The 18,209-nt window shown below is 39.4% G+C and overlaps 1 protein-coding gene across 1 annotated transcript in view; it reads left to right on the top strand.

Moving 5' to 3' along the window:
• Positions 1-18,209, top strand: part of BBS9 (Bardet-Biedl syndrome 9) — a 301,146-nt gene that overhangs the window by 174,237 nt on the left and 108,700 nt on the right. Inside the window, exon 22 of the mRNA XM_086614220.1 lies at positions 8,435-8,542. Within this exon, the coding sequence (XP_086470346.1) occupies positions 8,435-8,542 (108 nt within the window). The remainder of the gene's footprint in view (positions 1-8,434; positions 8,543-18,209) is intronic.

Consider the following 18,209-nt stretch of genomic DNA (forward strand, 5'->3'; position numbering starts at 1 on the left):
AGACTACATAAAGACAATATTGTGAGCGTTTTTTTAACAAGCGTGCTCTGGCTCTTCTAGCTGCTCTGAGCATTGACTTTCAGGTGCTCTCTTGGGATGTGTTGGCAGATAGAAACCAGAACAGATAGAAATTCATTTGAGTACACTTTTAGAAAAAATAATTGGGAAAGTGTTTATCAAAGGGAGCATTACCTATTGAAGTTTTTGATGTAAATTAGTAAAAATTTCTAAAGATCTAGTAGCCTCCTTACCACGGTGCATTACTGAAACAATGCAATAAATACAAGCTCTACAGAATTGGAAGAACGTCTTACTGAAAGCAAAATATTTGGTATAAAATTCTTCATATATTTCATATATATGTCCTGTATGTATATATGTATATTTATGTGCACAAAATGAATTTGTATATGTAAACCAAAACTGATAATGACAAAACTCTTCCATATTCCTCTTGCTCCCTGAAAAGGTAGCATGAAATTGAGTTCGTTACTGAATGAAGAATGTCCTTAAAATATGTTGATGACAATTTATTCTATGATTTCTGGTACTGCTGTATTTAAGAATTTTGAAAGAAAACTTTTTCTAGTTATGCTAAATGAAAGCTACAAGTAGTGATACACTGAATATGGAAGAGAATGTGCGACGCAGCCAAGAAAACCCACCAGGTGTTATACACCACCAGAGGCAGCGTACTCTGAAAAATACAATGATTTTTATTGATGTGCTGTTTGTCAAGAGTTGATATTCCCCTTGAAAAGTTCTTGCTGTAGGCTGATTTTTTTTTTTTTTTAATGCTGTTACTTAAAGGCAGATGGAAGTCCTCCAAGCAGTACCAAACTCAGTAGCAATTACCTCTCCTAACGCACACCAGAACACAGAGCATGCTTTTCAGCTAGTCCCTGCTCATCAGGGGACTAGGTTGCTGGATGGAACAGTGCACTCAGGTGGTCGAAGCACAAGGGTCATCATTCATCCTTTGTTCAGAGTGACTAACAGACGACTTTTGGTAGATATTGAATGACACTATATAGTTTAATCTCACGGCGTTCTCAGTCTCACATTAGTAAGGGCACTACTGCACGTTGACTTTGATTGTGTTCTTGGCTGAACGTCTAATAATGCAGCTTTAATGAAAACAGCTGTTAGATCTGTTATTAGCAACGTGCTTCCCAATGCCATTCGCGTGACGTTCACACCACATGCACTGCACCTCGTGCTGGAAGAATGGCCAAGACAATTTGACAGTTCAAGCAGCGTAGATAGTTGCTCCCATGCAGAGGCTACACTGCCAAAGTACCCTGAACCTCTGAAGTCAAGACTTTATGAATTCAGGCACGTTCAAAACATTTGAACGTGCTACAAGCTCAAACAGAAGCCACATAATTGGTGCAAATCATCTCTGCAGAGCTCTGAGTGCAAATAGTGGCAACTTACTACAGGACAAGCTGTGGAATTTGTGAGCTGGAAGTCTTGTTAAGAAGCACTCCAGTAAAACAAGGGTGAAGCAGAACAACAGGCTGGTGTGTCTCTGTGCACTCCCATTGAAAATATGTTTTGGTGATCTTCAGCGACCTTGGACTGCATGTTCAGTTGGTGTGATTTTTTTCATTCATTTATTATTCTAATGGAATGTAATACAGCCATGTTTTCCATCATTTCACTGAATTTGGTTATGTCAGATCAGGCACAGAACAATGGAATTTTGTAACTGTACAGTTGTAGCCACGCTATTAGACTTAAGTGCTCTGGTCTGAGATCTGTAATGGATTAATTAGCAGCTCTGCGTTTTGCTAGTGAGCATCTGATCTAAACCTGGACTGTTGTCTGCTGCAAACTGTAACCGTGTTCATTATCAGACTCCCATTTAGGAAAAAAAAAAATCTTTCCCTGCTCTTTCCCTGCTCTTTCCCTGCTCTTTCCCTGCTCTTTCCCTGCTCTTTCCCTGCTCTTTCCCTGCTCTTTCCCTGCTCTTTCCCTGCTCTTTCCCTGCTCTTTCCCTGCTCTTTCCCTGCTCTTTCCCTGCTCTTTCCCTGCTCTTTCCCTGCTCTTTCCCTGCTCTTTCCCTGCTCTTTCCCTGCTCTTTCCCTGCTCTTTCCCTGCTCTTTCCCTGCTCTTTCCCTGCTCTTTCCCTGCTCTTTCCCTGCTCTTTCCCTGCTCTTTCCCTGCTCTTTCCCTGCTCTTTCCCTGCTCTTTCCCTGCTCTTTCCCTGCTCTTTCCCTGCTCTTTCCCTGCTCTTTCCCTGCTCTTTCCCTGCTCTTTCCCTGCTCTTTCCCTGCTCTTTCCCTGCTCTTTCCCTGCTCTTTCCCTGCTCTTTCCCTGCTCTTTCCCTGCTCTTTCCCTGCTCTTTCCCTGCTCTTTCCCTGCTCTTTCCCTGCTCTTTCCCTGCTCTTTCCCTGCTCTTTCCCTGCTCTTTCCCTGCTCTTTCCCCTTACACTCTGCAATGGAAATATGCTTGCATTCCTGGAACGTGTCTGTTCAAATGACCTGGGATGTGAATAAATGTTCCCTGGACCTCATCATATGCTCAAATATGTATTGTTTTCTTCTATAGCTTTTATTGTTTTATTTTCCTTCTAGAAAGCAGCAATAATACTATTTATCTACAAAGCCTGCATGCAGTGTTTACTTCAACAGGCAAGCGTATTTCCGGTGGGCAGATCCTGATAAAATTTACAGGACTTGAATAAATGTAGCTAGCAGAATCAGTAGAACTGATTAACTCTGTTGTAGAGAGAGTAATCCCTAATGCCTTAGACTGCATTTTTAGTATGCACTTCCCTAAAACTTGTGGTCAGCAGAGCAAACTCAACTGAATATGGTTTTCCATGTCGTTTTGGAATCTCTATGAAATAATTTTGCTGTTTAGATTATCTCTGTTGTATAATAGTATATACATGGATGACAAAACCCACTATTTAGAGAGTTTCCTTCTCACGTTTTGACTCTCTTGCTGCCCAGGACTGCTCAGGAATCTTTTTTTTCTTCTTTCTATAGACTCTTGTAAGAGTTAATTTCAGAGGAAAATGGAAACTTCATGCATAGTTTAGATTGTGATTGAGTGGAAGAGAAAGAGGAAACCCAAATAGTCTTTCCTGCAGAGTGCCTTTTCATTTTTCAGTTGTATACTACTTTTGTTTTCCTGTTTTTCAGCTTTTAAGAGCTGTGTAAAAACATGGTGATAGGAACCTGTAGGAAAACTGTTAGTATTTAAGTTTTGTTCAATATGTATTATATGTTTATGTTTCCTTTGGGTGTGGGTGTCTTTTTCCAAATTAAGAACAAAATGTGTTACAAAAACAGATGTAGTGAAAATAAACAGGAGAAGTCTCATTTCCTTTGGTGAGCAAAGTTCACAATTAGCTTGAGTGTAATTTTATGCGTGTTGTACTCTATCAAACAGTTTTGCTGACCAAAGCTTGTTTTCTTGGATCTATCACAACTGATAAAAGATCTGTGATGTCAGACAAGAATTTAGCCACACGGAAAAGGGGGAAAGAATGGGTCAAATGTAATAACGTATTCTAAATGTTATTCCTGCCAACAATTAATGGGGAAATTCATTTTATGAAGCACTGTTTGCAGACTGACATCTGGAGAACTTCTCGACTTGGATCATTTCCAGTGTGTAGATTTATGTACTACTATTCCTACCTCTTCTTTCCGCTTTTTTCCTTAAATATTTCACTTTTCTGATTTGTATTATTCACTTAATTATCAACGAATGTGAATTATTCTGCTGCTATGATTTCTTTTAGAATTCCAGGTGCATAAAAACTCTAAGTGCTTGCTAAAATGGACATTCAGTGGATACTTTTTGAAATTGATACAGTGATATACAAGAATTCAAAGAGGTTTTTTTTCACTTCAAGTAAAAATTCTGTTAGTCTTTGACCAGCGAATTCAGAGTAGGTAGCTTCAGTAGAACCCCTGCAGTATGAAATTAAAAAAGTTCTAGCAGGAAAGCTTTTTTTCAGATATCTGTCCTTCTGAGTTGTAAAATGTTTTTGAATTGCAAAATCCTGGTCTGCTATGGTTTAAATATTATGTTCAGTGGTGTGTATTTGTGCCCTATCCAGTTTCTATTTTACTCTAGTGAAAGTTTACAATTTACTTTGAGTGTTTTGATTCTTTCAGTGTGACAATTTTATTAGTGTGGTCTCTACTCCTTTCTTCCTGCGGAATCATAGCTTGTTGTCAAGGGTATCCATTGTTATCTTGAGGATGGGTACCTGTGCCTATTGGAGCAAGAAAATGGAATTTGCCATTGGTTCCATTGGAACAAGCAGATGCCACTTACGGTGATGCAGGTTGATGTGTAGATGAGGGTTCAGTCATTCTACCTAGTCCTAAGCATCTGAATAAGGTAAGGGACATAGTTCAGCAAAATCTAGTAGTTCTTTCAGGTAGAAGGTAATACTGTGTTAAAAAAAGTAAGATAGAAATGTGGGGGCACAAAGACCTTGATCACGTGAGCCTCATTGCCTCAAAACAGTAAAAATACCACCATTATATTGCTTTCTTGTCTGGTCATTCATTTAAATAATTATTGGTGCAAGAGTCCTGGTGAAATCCTCCCCCACTGAGAACATTGCACTTCACACATTGAATGCCTTTGAGAAACAATAGTATTTAAAAAACAATTCATAGGGAACAGTTATTAGCATAGTGGCAGAAGTAATTACTGCTCTTAATATTGATGCTGACACTGTTGCTCTGTGTGTCGTAGTCTGCACTTTCTTTGTATGTGAAATAGCATCACTGGTAACGTTTCAGTCCTCACTATCCTCTGTCAAGAAAATAAAGTTATGGAAGAAGTGAATTTTGCTTTTAATTTTAATAACTTATGATAGTATGAGATGACAAGTAAATTTTAACAAATCTCTCGCATCAAAATCAAGAGCAGGAAGTCTTGTTTCCTTTCAGCAAGTAGTGTTGTACCTAAGGGCAAATAGACCTTTTCTGACTCTTACTCAGTTGCTATCAGCACTGATGACTAATGAAATATTTTGGCATCAAAAGTCATCAATTCTCAAGGCTATGTAAGTTACTAAATCTCAGGTTTTAGATTGAACATTGTAAAAATTCTTTTATTTCCATATAGAAGTTCAATGGATGCTAATTGACTAGGCTAGTTTTCACTTACGCTGCTAGAAAATGTTAGAAAACCTTTTAAAATATATAATGCCATTCTTAATAGTTCTTTTGTGCAAGAAGCCTGAATTCTGTGTCCTGTGTTTACAAATTACTGCTTAATAAGGTAGTTTTTTATCTGAAGAATAAGAATGAAAATACCTAAATTGACTTTTAAAGCAGTGGTTTCCATTTCATCAGATCTCATAGTTTACATTTTAGTCACAATTTGCAAATGGGAACAGAGGTATTAGTTTACCGGTATTTATTTTCATTTAGGGTGTAAGTACATTTATATTTAATGCAAAGTCAGACGCTGCCCTGGTGTAACATACTGTATTTTAACAGGAAGACATTTTTCTAATTCCTCATTTTCTCCTTCAGTCTCATAGCAGGTACCTGAAATATCTGAAGTTGTCATGGGTCATAAGTTTGCACATTGCTGACACCTTCACTCCTAAACTTCCTTTCTAACTGAAAAGATTTGCCTGCTCTAAACCAAATGTGAAACCCATGCTGTGTCTTATACTTTCTCTTAGGGTATGTCTGGAATATAGTAGCTTGTGTCTTTCCTCTTCCATAGGAACAAAGGACGGTGTATCAGTTCCTCATCTGGTAGGATCTGGTAGGTTTCTGCAGGATGGCATGCATTGCTGTGCCGGTGCTTCTGGAGCTGCTGGGGGAACTGCAGCTGTCCTACTTGGGGATGCAACCTCATTTTCAACAACTGTTGTATTTGTGTAGTTTGCAAGGATGGAATAGCCTGTGTTGCTGCACGTCGGGTGCACCGGTTGTGGGGCCTGGACTAGAAGGTTTCTTTTCAAAATAGAGCAGCTCTGACATCAAGGTGAAAAGTCTGTGCGCTCCGTTGGGAGTTGGCGTGCTGTTTATAAACTCGTGCTTTCAGAACACGGTGGAAGAGTACCTGGATTTGTTTGCTTGCTAGCGGTGATCCTGGGAGGGCTGTGAGAAGGAGATGCAGCTCAGCTGCGTGCTACGTTGTTGGCAGAGCACTTACTGTAGGGCCATGGTTTTGCCGTGCAGTGTAACACATTCTCCAATGTCTCGATCACAGCTGTTTTGGAATAAATTTACATCAGCCTATTCCACTGCAAGCTACTGCAGCTATCTGCAGGTGATGCTGCTATTGAATTATCCCTCTCTTCATATTTTAAACATAGAATCATAGAATCATAAAATGGTTAGGGGTGGAAGGGACCTCAAAGATCATCTAGTTCCAACCCCCCTGCCATGGGCAGGGAAACCCTCCACTACACCAGGTTGCTCAAAGCCTCATCCAACCTGGCCTTGAACACTTCGAGGGATGGGGCAGCCACAACTTCTCTGGGCAACCTGTTCCAGTACCTCACCACTCTCAATGTAAAGAATTTCTTTCTTATATCTAACCTAAATCTGCCCTCTTTCAGTTTAAATCCATTGCCAACATAGGCATTTAAACACGTGTCATGGTTTGATGTGGGGGGGGGGTGGTTCTGGTGGCAGGAGAAGGGTTTTGCTCCCTGCGACCTCCCCGGTTTTGGAACCGGGTTAGGCTTAGTTCTGGCCACCAGATCAGACTGCCATCCCCCTCGGGGTTGAGCCAATAGGGCGCCTCTGCGAATTGCCCTATTTAAGTCAGGACAAAGGGACCGGAAAAGGTGCTTCGCCCAGGATTGAGCAGAGAAGGGAGGAGGGCACTGTCCCCGCTCCCTGGCTCCCGGCCGGGCGGCTGCCTGCGTCGGGCCGGCGCCGCCCACAGAGAATGGCGGCGGCGGAGCCAGCTGGGGAACTCGGGGAGCGCCCCACTCCCGGGGTGCCCACTGGGCTGAGTTCACCTGGAGAGGACTGAGATCTGAGAGAAACAGCCGCATCGACAGCAGGTCAGTGAGGATGGAGCGGGAGGAGGTGCCGGAGCCGAGTTTCCCCTGCGGCTGATGGTGAGATGGCAGGTGGCCCCCCTGCAACCAGGACGGCCTCGGTGGAGCAGAGACCCACTCGCAGCCCGTGGGGAGAAGATGCCTGAGCCTGAGGATGGTCGTGTTGGGATGCACAACAAGGCAGAGAGGCATCTGGAGTCTGCGTGACGACCCACGCCGGAGCGAGTGGCTACAGCTCCCTAAGTACCCGAGACTGTGGTAAAGCCCACACCGGAGCAATCTGTGGGGAAGGATTGTTTCCAGTGGGCTGGACTCACGCTGGAGAAGTTTGTGGATTTTTCCTCGTGGGTAGGGGATCCATTGGAGCAGGGGAAAAGGGTGTAAGGACGACTCCTCCTTTAAGAGAGAAGCAGCAGTAACAGCACGGAATGAACTGACCTGCACTCCCCCAGTCCCTGCCCCCTGTGCTGCTGGGGGGAGGAGGTAGAGCCGGGAGGAAAAGGAAAGGGGGGGGAAGGTGTCGGTTTTAAGATCTGGTTTTGTTTCTTTCTGTCCTCTCGAGTAATCGGGTTTTTTTTGTTTCCCTTTGTCCTTCTAAGTAATCATTAATAAACTCTTTTGCTTTGAGAAAGCCCTGTCTGTTTTGCCCAGGACCATGGTTGGTGGGTGCTCCCTCTGTTCTTGTCTCAACCCTCAGTCCCTTTGGGTTTTTTTTCCCTCCTCTCTACTTTACTGGAGAAGGAGAGACTGTGTGAGTTTTAGTTGCTGGATCAGCCTAAAACCACGACAACACGTTTGAAAAGTAAGCTGTAAGTCATTGTGTTCTCTAATGAGCTGCTCAGAAAGCAATGCTGAAAATACGAGGAATCTCTTATGCCGTCTATCCTAAAATCCCTCGAGGAAGGCACTGCCAGTGCAGTGTATTATTGGACAGTGAAACTGTCCCTGTGTTTCCATATCTCTAGCACCAAGTAAAAAAAACACTTTAATAACCCATCCAAAAAATATCATCATGTCATTTTCTGTGGCAAGCTAACAATCTCCATAAGGTTTGTTGACTTTGTAAAGTTATTTTGTCCACACTTAATTACTTTTATTACAAAACTAGCTCCTAGTAGTCTGATCATTAACATAAATCACATTATTTCCATCTTTTATGTGGAACCAGTTTTGCATATTCTGTGGTCTTAACACATTCAAACTACTTTCAAACCAGCATGAGAGAGAGAAGTCATTAAAGTATACTCAACCGTCTAAACAATGGTGATAGTTATCTTTAACAAACATTTCTGTGAAGTGGAAGTGAAGTCTATTTCAGTTTTATATGTTCCTGTCAGCTAATTTCTCACCTCTTTTCCTTAATTATGCAGCGATGAATTTTTGTTACACAAATACCACATTAAGGTTCTTCTATTTTCAACTAGGTGGCTGTACTACAATCCTGGAGTCTGATTTAGAGGAAAGAGTGGTTATACCGGGATCCACAGCGTTTCCCAGTCACGGGCAGATCACAAAGCAGAAATCCAAGCATGGTAAGAAAAGGAAAATTATGTTATGATTTCCTTAGAGATGTACAGCTTGTCTTTTCGGAATGCTTGTGGACATAAGAAACAAATGACATACATTTCAGGCTTTGTTAGCATAATTTTCATTTTTTCTTCTGATAATAGTACAATGTATAGGATTGTGTGTTTATTAGGTTCTTCTATCGAGAATAGTTAAACTGTAGAGATCAATCTTGGAATTAGCTTTGCAGTTGAAAGGTTTTGTGCTACATGATCCTTGAATGAGATTCTCACAGGTTTTATTCACGACCTCTTCCACAGAGGCAGAATGAAACTGAGGACGTTTTTGTGTAATAAAGGCTATTTTTTTTTCTGCAGTATGGTGGTTAGACTTTGTGCCAGCTGATTAAAATATGGTCATTACTTATCTTTTGTGGGGAGACTTCCTAGAATTTCAGAAAAATATTATTGGATATAATAAAATGAAATTATACTGGCTATAAAATATGCTGCATACAGTGATGACACGTTTTCTGGAAAGACTTCATGCTGCCGGGAACTGTGATATAGTGTTAACGTATTTTAAAAGCAGCACACTAAAGTAGTGCATTGCAGTTTAATAAAGTCCTTTGTAAGCTCTCAGGCTCTGACTGCAGCTATTTCCCCTTTTGTTGACCAAGTTGTACCTTCGCTCCTCTTTCCCCTCTCATCGTCTGATTCTTTCCTGTAATATTTATTTTTAGATATATTTGAATGTTGTTTGTAAATCAGATGTGTTCACTGTAGGTGGATATCGAAGTTAAGCACAGCAGCTCAGAGGTTGCAAACAACAATAGCCAGAAATAGAAAGTCCTTATACATCAGCAAAAACTAGCTCATTGTGTGTTTAAGATGCATTTGGCTGCTTGTTTGCCTAGCTAACTGTTGCACAGACAGGCAGGGAGTTAGCATTTATAGTTAATGGCAATAGCAGAATTTACATGAGCAAATTTTTAATAGCGGGCAGGGAAGAAGGATATCTAATGCAGCAATGCGTAATAATGCCACAGTGTAACTTGAAACTCCAAAATGAGTATCTGTTCACAAAAATGACCTGAAAAATCCACTGAAGGCCTAGAGCTCTGACTTTTCTGGAGTGCTAATTACTTGCAGTCCTCACAAACGTCAGCTCATAAGAAGGGAAGCAGTCAAAGTTGACATATGTATAGTTTAACCTTTGTCATCTGAATATATTAAGTACCCTCCTGGTAATGGAAAAGTATATCATCTCTCTGATGTAGAATATAATCCTGATAAAATTCCAACATCAGCTAGACCCATAAATCAAGAGAATATGACAAGTAATCCCTGTTCTTTGTCTGATCAAACACATATTTGTTCTTCAGTAGACAGTTTTTTCTGCTATGTTTAAATAAACTGGTTGCTGAAAAGACTGGTGCAAGAGACGAAGTGTAGAAGTGTATTCATGAGATCCAGAAGTGGCAGCATGGGGACCTGCATATCTTACTGTAAGTCAGTCCATGATAAAAATTGAGCTTTATATCACATAGCTGGCTCTTGTTGCTTTGTAACTGTAAAAGACAGAATGAAAACGTTGAAAAAAATCTTTAGGTTTACAGTCATGTGTTATACCAGTGAATTTAATTCATTCACAGTCAGAATTGACTGCCATCTGCCAGTCAGTGCTGCAGTATAGAGAGTGCCTGGAATGTCTGCCACTGAGCTGTCTGGAAATTGTAATTGCTGCAAGTGTAAGAGCCAAGGGAGCTACTTAAACCATAAGGTAACACTAGGCATGAAATCACAGCATTGCACTGTTTTTCTGTACATGATATTTTTGGCCTGAGTTCTTGCTCAGGCACCAGAGACTGTGGCAAGACCACGGTGATTACAATGAGCCCTCAAGGAATATTTATTGTCTTATGTATTTTTTTTTGAGTTTGCATTTAATTTACCTATGTCCAGTCAATAAGAGAAAAAAGGGACAAAGCAGAGTAAAAATTCCTTTTCTTGATGTATCTTCCTTCATTTCCTGAGGGAGTTCAAGATAAATTTTGATTATAAGTTCAGAGGTTTTGTTTTCGTTGTGCTTTATTATTCATATCTCTAGCTACAGAGGTAGTTTAATGGCAATGCAAAATTATACTGGCTTTTTGTTGGGCTGTATCAGCTGAACTGCTACTCAATGCCTAACCTTCTTAATGTTCTTTACCAAAAAATCCCCACAGTTTAATGGTAGAGGTTTACATAGATAAAAAAAGATTGACGCTACAGCACCAAATAGCTCAAAACTGAAGAGGAAAACAGGTTCTCTTAGCTGTAATTTAGTAGGAACATAGAATCATAGAATGGTCAGGGTTGGAACATGGCCATAATGGCTGATATCCCTGTGCAGGAAACCTGAAGAGAAACATGTCTAGAAACAGTTTGCATTCACAGGGGAAGGTGGAAATCAAAGGAATAAAATGAGCTGGTCAAGTTAGAATATTCCAAAGGATCTGTAGATCATGGGAGAACTTCAGCCGAATGCAATGGAGTTCCATCTGTTGAAACAGAGTGAGAAGTGTAGTTAAGTACTTGCTCTGTTTGGTGCCAGACCAAATCTTTAGCAACAGGATTTTGTACAGGTTGAATTCTATTAATAGTTATACACAAGGTAGTGGGGAAAAAAAGAAAAGAAAAGGAATAATGAAGTTGGCTTAGTGGGAACACATGTATTTCTATACCAGAGCAAAGGGTAAGCTCTGATTTCACCCACTGAGACAGTGTGCTGGATTAGGACAAAACTCAAGCAGTTCTTAAAAGTACAATTGTCGAAGTAGAAAAACAAAGCAGAGCAAAGTGCCTTGTCTACTGAGAAGTGTAAGACCTGAATCACAAAGGTCTCAGCAGGAAGCAGTGGGAGTTCCTCACCGAGAAAGGGAGAAAAAGTCCTCTCAGAGCTTTACTGTACTTGGACACCTTTGCTTATAGTTAAATTGCTTGTGCATATAAATCTGCTGAAAAGAAGTGCTGTTGAGAAGGTTGGAACGTAGAGAAATGATGAGCAAACAAGGAAGCCTCAAGGCCAAGAGGAGACCTGAATTCTGTGCCAGACTTTGTCATCTCCCTCTGAGTGTGTTTACATTATTGCTGCTGTGATTGCTGTGTGCTTCCATGATGATCATTTAGTCTTGAGCTAGCTAGGTCAAGTATTGCTAGCAATCTACCTGTGATAGTATGGCATTGAACCCTGGCTGTAGAATTTTCCCCAACTCAAAATAAATATTCAACAGTTAATTTACATTAAACTCTTGCTGCTAGTGAATATCTGAGTTTCCTAGTCTCTTGTTGGTGAGATGTAGTATGTAGTGTATGGAGATGACTGCCTGTCGCTGCATTGTGTGCTATTACACTCTTTGGACATGCTTAGAATTTTTAAAAACCTTTTGAATTTCATGAGTAGATGTAGACCTAGGAAAGAGGTCACTGCCTTAGAGATGTTGAATGAGCTGTGTGAAAAACTGTGAGGGAAATGAGAGACTAAGACCTTGAAGACTGTGCTGTGCTGTGAGAAACTATACTGTAGGGTCGCATCCTGCCACAGACTTGCAAGTTGTATCATACAAAATATTATATTGAGACTTTCCAGGCAGCTGCTAAGTGTGTCGATGAGGCTTTTGGCTTTATTTGGAATAGTTACTTAGGACAGCAGAAAACAAGATCTAGTAGTCATGCTGCGGGTCTGTGCAAGGAGAGAGTGAAAGATTCTGGCCCAGTCTCAGTCTCTTTGGAAGGGGAATTAATGGTTGTATGATGTTTTCTTTTTATTGCTGACATAGTTTACACTGATTTTTTTTTTTCTTATCTATTTTTTTCTATCTGAGTATGTTGGGATTCCATAGTAAAGAATGGGATCAGATTCATGATATTTGGAAGTTAATGATGATATTGCAGTTGTAGGAGTAGCTTCTTACCAATGGCTTTTGCTTTGAGTGGGTACAAAAGTGCTCCCTTGAATGTTTTCTATCCCAGTGAATGGAAACTAATTCTTGCTGCTTACCCCCTCAAGGCACTGAGTCTGTGTGCATTGCATTTGGAGGAGTGATGTTAGCATGATAAATCTGTCCCTGCTAACTTTGATCTGGGTGTTTTGGTTAGAGTGAGGACAGAGCAGCACAGAATTCGGCATGGGCTGCACAAGCCTGGTAGAGAGTTTGAACATGATTTGAAGTTGACTCCACTTTGAAGTCGCTGTTGTTACTTACATCATTACTTTTTCAATGAGCTCACAGCTACAATACCAGTGCAGATATGCTGACCTCTGCTGCGATCACCAGTACATAATGCAGTGATTGTAGACTCTTTCGTGCAGGTCCTGTGGGCTTCCTTTCCCTTTATTATGCTGTTCCTGCTGTCTTCCATCTTCTTCTTTACAAGTTACGAATTTGTTACTCAAGCAGACTGCAACTCTAGTGAGTGGTTTGATTTCAAGAAGTTTTCATATGTTCTAGAAGGGAACAATTCATGGAGATTTGCAGAAATCCACTTCTCTAGTTTTCCCTTGTACTTAAATATTTCTGATGAAATGAGTTGAAAATGTGGTTTATGGCAAATAAGTACTTCTGAACAACCTTAAAACAACTTTTCCCTGAACAATTAAACTGTGCTGGTGGTGAGCTCTAGGATGAAATAACATATGTATTTATCAGAACACAGCCCTTTCTGTATTCTGTATTCCTCATATGCTGCTGCTGCGTGCTATTTACTCTGAAATTCAGATAATTTCCTAAGACATATTCCTATTGAATGTTTTAGGTGGTAAGGATCTGGTTGCTCTTTATGAGTAAAGAGTTTTATGCTGGTAAATCATGAGTAACTCCACTAGTTGACGGAAAACTAGATGAAAAGTTAGTGTGAATCAAGGAATGATTTGGCTGAAAAAGGTATCTTTGTTTCTTTAGTTGGTGGTTTGGGTTTTTTTGGTGGAACAATGGTGCCAATTTACTTTGCAGTTTGCTTAGTTGTTCAGGATTTTACAACACCGGGAGTCGGGTTTGTCAAATATCGTGTCATGCAGCTGTTGGAATTTCCACAACTTGTAAGACTTGATTTTCCTGGCAGAATTTGTCACTAAAGATCCTGTGAATCTGTCCTGTAAATGATCTATCTAAATGAAAAAAATCTAAAATATTTAAGGGAAATGTTTTCCTGACTTTGCCATAATAATTCAGAATAATCATTGTCTCTTCCTGGGAGAGTAACAGAGAGTGTGGCCCAATATTTACATTTATTGTTTAAATACAATTATTTCTGAGAAGCTGGGACCAAATGAGACCAAAGGTTTGGCATTTGTGCTTGCTACTGTGCTGCTACTGTTTTTAATTAAATTCTTTGTATTTTGCTGTCGTGCAAATATTTAGATGACTTAAAGATTAGATTTCAAAGTTGTCCTCTTGTATGATTATATTTAGTAAAGTAAATAAACTTTTGTGGTTTAATAGTCATAGCATCTAAGACCAAAAACTGTCTCAGCATTTATATTTATGTATTGGAATAGATTTTTTTTTTTTTACTGTCTTTAATTTGAAGCATCTGGCTTACTACTTTTGATTAAATACACAGGCAGCTATTCATAAATGACTGAGATTGAGCTGTAAACTCCAGTAAAACAAGACATTTGGAGCCAAATTTTCAAAACACCCTCCAAAGTTGCACCCAGACATTGCACAGCTGCACATCTTCTCCTACAAGTTTTAGTTAGTGTATTTTATTTATTTTATTGGTTACTTTCTCTACATCATTGCATGACAGTGTTCATGTAGATGTTTTGGGTGCAGTTTAAGAGGATCTTTCCACTTCACCCTTTTAAGCAAAGATTACTGTCCCTATGATGTGTAGATGATTTTAGGAACTATCACATGATTCCAGCCCTCAAAGATGCTTAATTATGCAACCTTGTGTAAGCAACTCTTGTTAGTAAAAAAGATTGCAACCATTTTTCTTTAAAGAGTCTAGTGACACATTTAAATTTAGCTATGTGCTTTATTTTTTTTTAGGAATCATAATTTACGTGAATACATAACTGTGTGAAACTGCCACCTATGAAGTAGCTCATCACAAAGTGATGTAATGTAAGATGAAGTTCTGTGATAAGATTTCATTTATTTAATTTTAGAAAGGAGTATTCTTAAACACATGACTTTTTAAAAACAGATAGTAAAGAGCTTTTGGATATAAATTGTTGCCAGCTATCCACTGAGTCTTTTTATTTTTGTACTGTTATTAGTATTGCCTTTTACCTACACAAATGAGCAGATATACATTCTTGAATTTGTTTTGAAGAGTGTTTAAATATGCTATAAACATTCTAAAACAGGTTTATGAAAGATTTCTATATGCTTGTTGTGATTTAGCCCCAGCCGGCAATCAAACGCCACGCAGCTGCTGACTCACCCCCGGGGGAATGAGGGAGGGAATCCCAGGAGTAAAAGGAAGAAAACTCAGGGGTTGAGATGAGAACAATTTAATAATTGAAAGAAAATAACATTAAAAATAAAAATAATACTAGAATATACATACAAGTGATGCACAGTGCAGTTGATCACCACCTGCCAGCCTGACCCTGCCTCGTGAACCTGAAGAAGAGAAATCCCAAAACTGCAATCCCAGAAGAGAGAGAGCCTGAGGCTCCTGGCCAGCCCTCATCTATATGCTTAGCATGATGATGTGTGATATGGAGTATTGTGGTGGCCAATTTGTGCCTCAATCTTAAGCTTAAAATCAAATCCTAAGCCAGGAATTGTGGGTCCTTTACTCTGGCTGTGTTCCCTGCCAGCTTCTTGTGCACCTGCACACCAGCAAAGCATGGGAAGTTGAAAAGTCCGTGATTTCTTAGCAGCAACTAAAAACTTCAGTGTATTATCAACATTCTTCTCATACCAAATCCCATACTAAATCCAAAACATTGTGCTACTCTAGCTACTAAGAAGAAAATTAACTCTATCCCAGCCGAATCCAGAACATCGCTCTAGATCAGATATTTTTTTATATATTGGACCGATAACTGCACTGAATTTTCAACATACACCAGTAAGAGGTAGATGGCCTTACTACTGTTATTGTAGGTATCATCATTTGCTACACTGGTAATCTTTTGGATGCTGAAGTTCTTGCCAATTACAGCAGAAGTATTTTCAATGTACGCAGCCAAGCAATTCACTTTTCCAGGTTAGACAGTACAATAGGACAGAAATCAATACTGATACTAACTGTATTGTACTTGAGATTAAATAAAAGGGAAATGTATATTAAGCTAAAGATCATTTTGGAAAAATGTACGTGCTGTCTGGAATAGGATTTCATGCCCATAACGAGTTTTCAAAACAATCAGTTGAATGAATCAGTATTGTTGGCAGCGCAGACTTTTCAGCTGTCCATGGCGATGCTTTTGAACCTGAACTTCTGCTGGAAGTTTGGTTGCTACACTCGTGAAAAAAGTAAGAACACAAGGTCTGACTTCAGACTAATTTTTTTTTTTAAATCATTGAAGGACTAATTAATGGGGCTCGTCTGAGGGGGTGAACGTGCCTCTGACAGTTTGAGTTCAGTTTCAAGCATTTTGGAAAGTGAGTTGCAATGCAGTAATTTTGTCCTTGAGCTGATGAAGGGTCTTGAATTAGAAACAAATCTGGCAAAAAATACTGAAACCTGTGATGGCCTAAGGTAAGTAAAAGCTCTTTCAAGACCTGACCTTATTAGTAGCTCACTTATGTATTTCCCAGTGATGTATTGTAACATTATGAGACTAGATCCTTGTTTCTTTCTGCATGGACATTGCTATATAATAGGAAGGATACCAGGAGCCTGCAGCTGGACCCACCTAATACTTTAAAATTGCTAAGCTAATTGTTTCCACAAGAAAAGGTGCAAAGAAAGTCACTGGGCTACAAAAAGCCTTTTTTTCTGGAGAGAGCTGAAGAGATTTATGGAGGTTTTCTTTTCCACAGTCTGTTTTTCTAAAGAGCAGTACAGCTTAAGAGATTAATGTGAGAATTCCTCCATTAAGGCAATACCAAATGAAGTGCAGTTTCTCTTTTCTCAGGAGCTTGTATATACATCTCCTGTGAAATTTATGTTCTAATATTTGCGTATTCAAGTATATTATAGCGTGTATTATCCACTGCAGTGGTAGAGAGATCAGTCTCTGTTTGCCCCATACCAATGGTCGTGGCAGTGTGTTACAAAATGCTTCCTTTCAAAGGTTAAAAAAGTCTCTGCCTAATTCCAGTTTGTTTCAGGACTGTCGATGAAACAAAGAACTGGGGGGTGCCTTACACTCTGCTTTGTGGGCTGTCTCAGAACTTGCTATGAGATCACAGAAAGAAGAAGGCGTGATATTAACAAGTCATGGTATAGAGAGCCTGAACCATTTCCATCAAATTCAGTGGCTGTAATGGAAAAAAATTGTTTGTTTAAAGCACTTTTATGATTTGAGAATTCAAAGGCACTCTTAAAATTATTAGCAAAAGGTTGCTATTGTTGCAGTTAAGGGAGCAGTAAAGAGTGATACGAGGCATAACAACATTCTCATGGCCGTATCCAAAACTTTTTGGAATCTATGAAAAAGCCTTTCTTTATCTTTATGAAGTCCTGAAAATGAGAACTGCTGATGGATAATAGAAGACAAGAAACACATAAAAGTTGAGAAGAAAGGATGTGCTAGATATGGAACAAAATGAAAATCAAAGCTAAACACATTATTACAAGTTCTAAATAGGTCTTGTATGCAAGAAAGAGGAACTATAGCACAGTGGAAAGAATCAAAAAATAGAGATTTAAAAGCTTTTTATGTGACTAAATGTTGTTTTTCATATTTCCTTGGCAGTTATCTTGCATAACTATGAGCTTAAGAGAAGTAGATGATTGTCTGTCACTAGGGTTTTCATTCACTCGCTCATCCTCTGCCAGTAAAGATGGGCAGGACAGAAAGCAGTATGACTTTTCTGTTACATGCTGCTGTGCTCACTTTTCTGCTATGAAGGTGAAGGTTAATGCTCTGTTTTTCTTGCTGGTGTTTGTAAGATGTCTTGTGTTGTTTTTGTTTACTTATACCAGTTATTTTCTGCCTCATGTCAAGTGTTGCCATCTAAAGTGCACCCTGCAAACATGCCCAGCACTTTGTTTCTGGTAGATGTGAGCTGCTCACTATTATTTTCCCTAACTCTGTGGTGAAATCTTTTCACTGAATAGTCAGTGAAACTTGTTTCTCAAGACATCTGTTTTCCCACCTAATGCTTTGCTTTCTCTCCAGTTCTGCGCAGTTTTGTACCTAGTTTTTTGTTTAACTGGAAAATCATCATTTTGTTCAGAACATGGATAGCTTTGAATTTCGTATGTTGTTTGGATTAGTGTATTATTCCTGACTTCACTTCTTTTGTCAGATCTTTGTGAGATATCTTTGTCATATCTAGTGAGATAGTGCACAGATAAATACTTTCTTGACGTTACAGAAGTGCGTCTATAAAATTTACATTCTTCTAATGATTCTTTGTATGCGTTTGTGTTAGATGTTCATGGTTCCTGTATGTTCTTGGCAGTCTTTGAGAAATAGAAACCAGAACAGCATGAATTTTGTATAATGAGATATTCTTTAAAATAAAATAAAAAGACAGAGAAACTCATCAAAATATTATTTAAATGCCCACTCAGCATT

The sequence above is a fragment of the Tauraco erythrolophus genome, chromosome 7, assembly GCF_009769465.1.
Source record: "Tauraco erythrolophus isolate bTauEry1 chromosome 7, bTauEry1.pri, whole genome shotgun sequence".
NCBI classification, from domain to species: Eukaryota; Metazoa; Chordata; class Aves; order Musophagiformes; family Musophagidae; genus Tauraco; species Tauraco erythrolophus.